At 39.6% G+C, this 10,660-nt stretch overlaps 1 protein-coding gene across 9 annotated transcripts in view; it reads right to left on the bottom strand.

The window, feature by feature from the left end:
- MPRIP (myosin phosphatase Rho interacting protein) overlaps positions 1–10,660 on the bottom strand; it is a 164,776-nt gene that overhangs the window by 20,926 nt on the left and 133,190 nt on the right. For all 9 annotated transcript variants that reach the window (XM_037068876.1, XM_037068877.1, XM_037068875.1 and 6 more), the window contains one exon: positions 8,321–8,468. In XM_037068876.1, coding sequence (XP_036924771.1) covers positions 8,321–8,468 — 148 coding nt within the window. The remainder of the gene's footprint in view (positions 1–8,320; positions 8,469–10,660) is intronic.

The raw sequence follows: 10,660 nt of genomic DNA on the forward strand, positions 1-10,660 counted from the left end.
AAAGATATACAGACTGGAAGTAAATAGAATGAAAAAAGACATCTCATGCAAATGAAAAAGAATAAAAAGCTAGGGTAGCAGGACTTATATTAGACAAAATAGACTTTAAAACAAAGGCCATATAAGAGACAAAGAAGGACAATTCAAATTATAAAAGACTCAATTCAACGAGAAAATATAACCATTGTAAACATTCACACACCAAATATAGGAGCACCTAAATACAGAAAGCAAATCTTGGTGGACATTGAGAGAGAGATTGACAGCAATTGTTATAGCAGGTATTTTTAACACCCAGCAGACATCAATGGCTAAATCTTCCAAACAGAACACCAACACGAAAACGGCAACCTTAAATTACACACTAGATCAGATAGATCTAATTTATATTTTCAGAGCATTTCACCACAGCAGAACACACATTTTATTCACATGCACACAGATCATTCTCTAGGATACAACATATGCAAAAGACTCAAAACAAGTCTCAATAAATTTAAGAAGATTGAAATTATATCAAGCATCTCCACCAATCACAATGATACTAACTTAAAAGTCAACTACAAGAAAAAAACTGAAAAGCACTAAACAATGAGATAAGTAAGAAATCAAAAGATACCTTGAGACAAATGAAAATGAAAGCACAACCACACCAAATCTAGGGAACACTACAAATGCAGTAGTAACAGGGAAATTCATAGCTATATAGGCCTACCTCAAGAAAAAAGAAAAATCTTGCCCTGGCTGGTGTGGCTCAGTGGATTGAGCATGGGCCTGTGAACCAAAGAGTTGCTGGTTCAATTCCCCATCTGGGCACATGTCTGGATTGCAGGCCAGCTCCCTGCAAGCTAAAGGTATTTATTACCACTAAACCAGATGGGGGCGCGTAACAGGCAAGCACACATTGATGTTTCTCTCCTTCTCTTTCTCCCTCCCTGCCCCCTCTCTCTAAAAATAAATAAATAAAATATTTTTTAAAAAAGAAAGAAAAATCTCAAATAAAGAATCCAACTTTACACCTAAAAAACCTATTAGAAGGGCCAACACAGCCCAAAGTGAGTAGAAGGAAGAAAATAACAAAAAGGAGAATGGAAATAAATGAAATAAAGTCTAAAAAAACAATAAACAGATCAATAAAACCAAGAGCTGGTTCTATGAATAGATAAACAAGATTGATAAACCTTCAAACAGATTCACCATGGGAAAAAACATGACTCGAATAGAATCAGAAATGAAAGAGACGTAACAAATGACACCACAAAAATATAAAGGATTAGAAAAAAGGTATTAGAAAAAACTGTATGTAAACAAATTGGACAATCTAGAAGAAATGGACAAATTATTAGAAGCATATAATCTTCCAAAACTGAATCAAGAAGAAATGGAAATCTGAACAGACTTATTACAGCTAATTAAATGGAAACAGTAATAATAATTAAAAACAAAAAACTCCCCCAAAACAGAAATCCTGGACTGGATGGCTTTGCAGGTGAATTATACCAAACACTCAAGACTAACAACCTATCCTTCCCAAACTATTCCAAAAACTTCAAGAGGAGGGAAGCTCTCAGTATCGTTTTATGAGGCCAGCAATGTCTAGGACATCTTAATTCCAAAAATCAGATAAAGGCACTATAAAGAAATAAAATTAAAGACAATATCCTTGATGAACACAGATGCTAAAATCCTCAACAAAATATTAGCAAACCAAATGAAGCAATACATTAAAAAGCTCATGCATTATGATCAAGTGTGGTTTTCCTGGGATGCAAGGTTGGTACAATATCCAGAAATCAATTAATGTGATATATCACATACACAAAATGAAAGATAAAAACCATATGATCATATCAACAGATGCAGAAAAAGCATCTGACAAAATCCAGCATCCATTTATGATAAAAACTCTCAGCAAACTAAAAATAGAGGAAACATACCTCTACATGATAAAGGTCATACATGACTAACCCATAGCTAACATCATATTTAATGGGCAAAAAGTAGAAGCGTTTCTCTTCATATCAGGAACAAAACTGGGATGTTCACTTTTACTACTTGATTGTTCAACATAGTGCTGGATGTCCTAGACATAGCAATTAGACAAGAAGAAGAAAATAAGGCATCCAAATTGGAAAGGAAGAAGTAATAAAACTGTCATTATTTGCAGATGTCATGATATTGCATATAGAGAACCCCAAAGTCCACCAAAAAAACCTAAGTATAAATGAATTATACTTCACACTTTATACCTAAGTATAAATGAATTATACTTCAATAAAGTAGCAAGACACAAATAAATATCCAGAAATCAGTTGTATTTTTATACACCAATAATGAACTAACAGTAAGGGAAATTAAGAAAACAAACCCATTCCCAATTGAATAAAAAAAATACCCAGGAATAAACTTAACCAAGGAGGCAAAAGATCTGTACTTGAAGAATTATAAGACACTGAAGAGAGAAACTAAAGGAGATACAAATAAATGGAAGCACATACCGTGTTTACAGATAAAAAACATACATCATTAAAATGTCTATGCTACTCAAAGTCATCTATAAATTCAATACAATTCTTACGAAAATATCAATGGCATATTTCACAGAACTAGAACAAATATTCCAAAAATTTATATGGAACCAAAAAAGACTCCAAATAGTCAAAGCAATCTTGGAAAAAAAAAGTTAGAGGTAAGATGCTACCTGATATGAATCTGTACTACAAGGCCATAGTAACCACAAGAGCATAGTACTGGCATACAAATGGACATAAACCTGGCCAGTGTGGTGCAGTTTGTTGGAGTACTGTCCCATACGTCAAAAAGTCGTGGGTTGGATTCCCAATCAGGGCACATGCCTAGCTGGGTTAGGTCCTTGGTCAGGGTATATATGAGAGTGAACCGATTGATGTTTTTAGTTCAAATCAACAAGCACGTCCTTGGGTAAGGATGAAAAAAAAATGGACATGCCAATCAATGGAACAGAATAGATTTCCAGAAATAAATCCATGCCTGTAAGGTCAAGTAATATTTGACAAACGAGGCAAGAAAATTTAATGGGACAAGACTATATTTAATAAATGGAATGGGGGAAATTGGATAAGTACATGCAAAAAATAAAATAAAACTAGATCACCTTCTTACAACACACACAAGAATAACATCAAAATGGACTAAAGACTCAAATGTAACACTTCAAACTATGAAAATCCTAGAAAAAAACATAGGCATATCTCTTAGCAATATTTTTTCTGATATATCTCCTCAGGCAAGGGAAACAAAAGGAAAAAGAAAACAAATGGTACTACATCCAACTAGAAAGTTTTTGCATAGCAAAGAAAACCAACAACAAAACAAAGACAACTGCTGGCTTTTCTGGCCATGATGTGATGCTGGTAAACACAGCACTTGGAACCTCCCACAACCCCATCAAAACTACAACTAAACTATAGAACAACCATCATTCAGAAAAGTTTGAAATCTAGCAGAACAAAACTCTTAAACTAGGGATATACATACAGAAGCCACATTGAGACTGGCAGAAGGGACCTAGATGGGGAATTGACTGGCCCCATACCCATGCGTGGTGGTTAAAAATCAGGAGAGATCTCTCGGCTGTGGAGGTTCCCCCTGAGGAGCAAGGAGTCCCAGTCCCACACCAGTGCTCCCTCCAACCCAGGGTTCTAATGCCAGGAAGAGAAGTCCCCATAACTTGTGGCTGTGAAAACCAGCAGAGATTATGGCCGAGTGAAACAAAGGGCTCTGTAGTCCCATGCCGTTCCTCTTGAATGGCCCTCACAGACTTACTTGGATTTACTTACTCCCTGAGCTCCAGTGCTGGAGTAGCAGCTTGTAAGGCACTAGAGACATACAGGGAGGGACTGAAGTGTCTAAAATCAGGACAAGAACTAGGGGACAGCTTTCTCCCTGACAGAAGTGCTGGCAGATGCCATTGTTCCTCTGATGAGTCCTCTCCCCAACAGAACAGGCAGGTGCCATATCTGAGTCTCCATCAACTTGCCTAACACCATGATTGTACATGGGATTCCAAGACCTTGTACCACCCAACTGTGGGCCCACCAAAGCCATTTCCAGTGGCTTTTCCATTTGAGCAGCCTGTGTTGGCTCATAATGTAGAATGTCCTGAAATCTCCCAAACAAGCAGCATCTAGCCTTGGCATATACCATATCTCCAACTAAGTGGCCCTAGACCCAGCATTAGCAGCAACAAGCCTTGGTTTGCAACTTGGCCCCTCCCTGGTACCTTCATGCCCAGGATAAGTAACAGCCATCTGCAGACTGCTTTGTAGTTTATGCTGGGTGGCAGATGACCTTTGCCAACACCCCTCAAGAGGCCCCAGAGCCAGCACACTTGGCAGACAGCTTCAGACCAACCACCTCCACAAGCAACACACTCAAGGGCTGAACTTGGTGGGTACCTGAGCCCCAGTGAAGTTAGTTTTACTCTAAGAGGGTCGAACTCTCCACAGCAGAACCTCCATGGTGGTTGTAGTCAGTCCTACAGCCCATTGGCCTAGGGGTAAATCCCTTCCATTGATGTGACAACATTAGTGAAGGCTCAACTACAATAGAGAGGGTATACACAGGCTCCTGTGACAAGGGAGGCTGTGCCTCAGGGCTCTACAGGGCACCTACTTCATTAGGCCACTATATCAAGATTGGGAGACATAGCAGCTCTACCTAATATGTAGAAACAAACACAGGGAGGCTGCCAAAATGAGGAGCAAAGAAACATGTTCCAAAATGAAAGAACAGAACAAAATGGAAACAAGCAATCTACTAGATGCAGAGTCCAAAATATTAGTTATATGGATGCTTGATGACCTTAGGGGAACAGTAGATGTACTTAGTGAGAACTTCAATAAAGACACAGGAAACATAAAAATGGAGATAGAAGACATAAAAAAGAACCTTACTAAAGAACACAGTAACTGAAATGGAGAATATGTCACAGGGCACCAAAAGTAGGTACAGTAGATAAAGCAGAGAATCAAATCAGTGATTTGGAAGATAAGGAGGCAGAAAACACCCAATCAGAACAGCAGAAAGAAAAGAATCCAATACTGAGCATATTGTAAGGAGCCTCTGGGACAACTTCAAGTGTACCAACATTTGTATCACGGGGATACTAGAAGGAGGAGAGAGAGAGAGCAAGGAATTGAAAAGCTATTTTATTTATTTATTTATTTAAAAGATTGTGTTTATTTATCTTTAGAGGGGAAGGGAAGGAGAGAGGGAGAGAAATATCAATGTACGGTTGCTTCTTGTGTTTCCCCTGCTGGGAACTGGCCTGCAATCCATGCATGTGCCCTGACTGGGAATCGAACCACAATCCTTTGGTTCGAGGGCCTGTGCTCAATCCACTGAACTACGCCAGCCAGGGCAAAACAAGCTATTTTATTTTATTTTATTTTTTAAAGATTTTATTTATTTATCTTTAGAGGGGAAGGGAAGGAGAGAGGGAGAGAAATATCAATGTATGGTTGCCTCTCATGTGTCCGCTGCTGGGAACCGGGAACTGGCCTGCAACCCAGGCATGTGCCCTGACTGGGAATTGAACCGCGATTGTGTGGTTCACAGGCCCATGCTCAATCCACTGAGCTACACCAGCCAGGGCAAAACAAGCTATTTTAAAAAGATGATGGAAAACTTCCCTAACCTGGTGAAAGAACTAGACATACAAAGTCCAGGAAGCACAGAGAGTCCCAAACAAAGTGAACCCCAAAAGGCCCACACCAAGAAACATCATAATTAAAATGCCAACAGTTAAAGACAAAGAGGGAATCTTAGAAGCAGCAAGAAAAAAGCAGTTTTCTGCCTAAAAAGCAATGTACCTACAAGGAAGCTCCCATAAGACTGTCAGCTGACTTCTCAACAGAAACTTTGTAGGCCTGAAGGATTGGCATGAAATATTCAAAGGGTTGAAAAGCAAGGACCTACAACCAATACTACTCTCTCCAGGAAAAACTATCACTTAGAATCAAAGAATGTATAGAGTTTCCCAGACAAGAAAAAGCTAATAAACAATTCCACCACCACCAAACCAGTATTATGGGAAATGTTAAATGGTCTTCTTTAAGAAGAAGAATGAAAGATCAATAATTTGAATAATAAAATGGCAATAAATACCTATCTGTCAATAATTATTTAAATGCAAATTGATTTAAATGTTCCAATCAAAAGACACATGATGGCTGAACGGATAACAAAACAAGACCCTTAAATAAGCTGTCTACAAGAGACTCACTTAGGATTGAAAGACACATACAACTGAAAGTAAAGATAGAAAAGACGTTCCATTGAAACAGAAATGTTGAAATAAAAGCTGTAGTAGCAATACTTATACCAGACAAAATAAACTTTAAAACAAAGGCTATGACAAAAGAAGGTAACAAAAGACCCAGCAATTCTACTTCTGGGCATTTATGGGCTTCTACTTCTTTTTGGGCTTCTGTAAGAAGTCCAAAACACTAAATAAAAAAGATATGCATGCACCCACATGTTCATTGCAGCATTATTTACAATACCTAAGATATGGAAACAACCTAAATGTACATCATCAAATGACTGCATAAACAAGTGGTGCATATGCAGAATGAAATATGACTCATCCATAAACATATGAAACCTTACCATCTGCAACAGCATGGACTGGACATGGTATTGTGCCAAATGAAGTAAGCCAGGCAGAGAAAGAAAAATGCCCTATGATTTCACTTATACTTGGAATCAAAAAAACAAAAAACAAAAAAAAACCCAAACCCAAACAAAATGAATGAACAAGCAGCAGAAACAAGGCTCATAGATACAGATAATATTTATGGTTGCCAGATGTGAACAGGTTTAGGGATGGGTGAGAAAAGAGAAGAGTGTAAGAAGTGCAAATTGGTAGTTATAGAACAGTCATGGGGATAGAAACTACAGCACAGAGAATATAGTCAATAATATTGTAATAAGTCTATATGGTATCAGATGAGTACTAGACTTATCAGGGTGATCACCTCACAAGTAATAATCATAGGGCTATACACCTAAAACTAATATAATATTGAACACATCAATTGTTATTAAAAATTAAAAAATATTTTTTAAAAAACCAAAAAGACAACTGACTGATTAGGAGAATATATTTGCCAATGGTACATCTGATAAGAGGTCAATATCCATAATTTATAAAGAAATCAGACAACTCAACAACCCAAGGAAACAATTCATTTTAAAAATAGTCAGGGGACCCTAAGTGACTCTTCTCCAAAGAGGACATACAGATGGTCAATAAACATGAAAACATGCTCAATGTCACTAATCATAAGAGAAATGCAAATTAAAACCACAACAAGATATTACTTCAACCTGTCAGAATGGCTATCATCAATAAATCAAAAAGAAACAAGTGTTGTCAAGTGTGTGAAGAAAAAGGAACCCTTGTGCACTGCTGGTGGGAATGCAGACTGGTGTAGCCACTGTGGAATACAGTATAAAAGGTCTTCAAAAAATTTAAATCGGAAGTTCTTTATAATCCAATGATTCCACTTCTGGGTATTCAACTGAAGAAATCTAAAACACTAATTCATAAGATATATGCACTGCTATGCTCACTGCAGCATTATTTACAATAGCCAAGATATAGAAACAACCCAAGTGCCCATCAATAGATGAGTGGATAAAAAAGCTGTGGTATGTATATACAATGGAGTATTAGTCAGTCATAAAAAAAGAATGAAACCTTACTGGTTTCTGACAACATGGATGGATGTAGAAGGAATTATATGCTAAATGAAATAAATCAGAGAAAGACAAATACCATACGATTCCACTTTTATGTGGAACCTAAAGAGCAGAATAAACAAAATTGAAACAGACTCATATACAGGGAACAGACTGATGGTTGCCAGGTGGGAAGGGGGTTGAGGGACTGGATAAAAAATGTGAAGGGATCAAGAAGCACAAATTGGTAGTTACAAAATAGTAACAGGATATAAAGTACAGTGTAGGACATATAGTCAGTAATAATAAAATTACTATGTACAGTGACTGGAAATATTGGGGAATCAATTTATAAAGTATAGGATTGCCTAACCACTATTCTGTACACCTGAAGTTAATACAAAATAATATTGAATGTAAATTGTTATTGAAAAATGAAATTAAAAAAATAATTTTCTTGGATCATGAAGCTTAAATTTCAAACAGAAGACAGCACAAAGACCAATCAGTACTCTGAGCTATACATTCAGCTCAGGAAAAGTCCTCCACCTGTCTTGCCCTCTGGGTTAAACTGGCCACCATGCCCAGCTCCCACCTGAGATGGTGGCTGCAGTTTCCTCAGCCAGGAGACGGTCTTTCTCCTCCCGCAGTTTCTCCAGTTCCCGCTGGTGCTGCCTCTGGAGATCTTCAATCTTTTTCTGGTGTGTTTCCTCCATTGCTGCAAACCCACGTTCACATGTGGCCTGCAAGATGCAAAGGGGACTTTATCCTTTGTTTCTTTACCTTTGAGTTGGGCGTCCTGTTTAATAAGCCAGCAGCCCTGCCTGCTCCAGAGAACACACTCTGAAGACAAGCACTAAGCCAGTGGGGTCACCAAATGGCTGTCTGGAGATTTGAGGATACTGAGCATTTTTATGCTATGAAAGCACTTACAAAGGGTGCTTACAGCTATAAATTGTCTTATTTCTATGACCTTTGAATCCTGTGAAAAGCTGGCATTGTGAGTGGCAAGAGGCTGCAGTGGAATCTAAACTAGCCAATCCTGGACCTTGATAGAGTTACTGCCAGGGAGGACTGACAAGAGAGGAGAGCGAGTGTGCCAAGGCTGGCCGTGTTTGGTTTGAGTTTACACAACAAATAGCTCTCATACCAGTGCACTTCACAAATAAGTCACAGTCATGACTCTGTTAGCTGGAGTGCTCCAAGGGGCCTGGCCCTCCCACCCTCTAGCTGGCTATGCTCATGTGGTCATTTAACCTCTCTGGTGTCCATGAGGGAATTACGTTAGGCTACATGATCTCTTCTCTTCCACCCTGCGTCTTCCCGCTTTTTCTTTTGAAGGAGTACAAACAGGGGCACACATTAACTAGTTACTGTACTAACTGTATTAAGACACAGAGCAGAAAAACCATTCTTTAAACCTGTATATGCCTCATTACAACCTGTGTTAGTTTATTACCTGGGCCTATAGGGGAAGGACACAGGTATGGCCCTAAGAAGGGACTGAACCACCCCACAGCTACACTGGGAAGCCCAGGCCTGGCTTACCAGAGTTGTTCTTGCCAGGCAAGGTGACTGGTCCCACACAGTTGCAAAGAGGTGGCGTGTATAGCTGCTTTGTGGACGAAGTCACACTTTCTGTCTAAATTCTTTGCAAGATCTGTTTCTGAATAAGGATCAGGGCTTTCAGTGATTTTTTTTTAAAGTGGAAGAAATGTGGCCACGTTACATTATAAATGCAGGTATAGTGAGGGCTTCCTCCTTCTAACCCTATATTATTTGGTTGATCTTCTTGCACATGGATTCAAGGAAAAAAATACCAAGAAATCAAATTACCATGCTTGGTTGTCTTTAAGCCCCCACAGTAATTGTGAGGCCTTTCTGAGGTTCTCAGTTCAGTATTTTCAAACACATGGTCACAGTCTGGACTTCACTGCCATGGATCTGTTATACTGGGCAGATGGTTTTAACTGCTGCTCACTATTAACTGGGCACTACTTCCCCCAGAGGCTGTGCCTGGAAGCCAGTGGCCTCCTTTCACCACTGACACACAAGACAGCTGGGGGGTCCTGGTGCTGTGTCCCCTGGCCCCTCACCTGCTCTCTGCCCACCATCTTCTCTCCTGTGTGGTTTGGTTCACACATGGCTCCTTGGTTAACACACAGCTAGAAGGTCTTGTAAGTATTAGTGCTTTAAAATATTTAAATAATAAAATTCTTCCTACAGAAACTCTGAGGTACCTTTAAAGACTAGTTGCTTCCTTGGAGAGCATGTGTTAAAAATAATTTCTTTGTAAACAAATTTTGATATTTTAAGCCCCAAATCCCTGGGATCAATAAAAGCCCTTCCATGACTACTATGCAGAATCGCAAGGGAAGGCTTCAGCTGTGGCTGTGGCGGAGGGGCCATCAGGCCCAAGCCTCAGGCTCCCCAACCCAGACAAAAAGCTGCACAAAGTAACAGCATTAGCCAGGTCCCCTCAAGAGTTCTGTCTGGTTCTAATTTCTGTGTGTTCAAGGGTGTCAGTGAGAACACCATGGTCCTATGTCACCACTGAAGGATAGTGGGTCCTGGCACCATCTGTGGCCAGTATTCTCTTTTCTGATATCTTGCTAACTGGGGTGTGAGGAAACCACTTTGGCCAAAGACTTATGTAAGCCCAGCTGACTGATGTGGGAGCTGAAACAGCCTCACTGTGCAGGAGGCTCTGGTGGAGCAGACAGCAGCAGTCCCTGTGGTAGGGAATGAGCACTCAGGTCTTTGTGGACTCAAGATGTGTATGTGCCCAGTCCCTTGCCCATGCAGAAACGCTGGGGTCCTGTGGGTAGGGAAGGCATTAGCACAGTGTTTGTGCAAATCACTTTTTTATAGGCCCACCTGAATGGTGTGCTAAAACGCACTGACTGTCACAGGGGCATCATTTGAGCACGTATGG

The sequence above is a fragment of the Sturnira hondurensis genome, unplaced genomic scaffold, assembly GCF_014824575.4.
Source record: "Sturnira hondurensis isolate 20B ecotype Veracruz unplaced genomic scaffold, ASM1482457v3 Scaffold0018097, whole genome shotgun sequence".
Lineage (NCBI taxonomy): Eukaryota > Metazoa > Chordata > Mammalia > Chiroptera > Phyllostomidae > Sturnira > Sturnira hondurensis.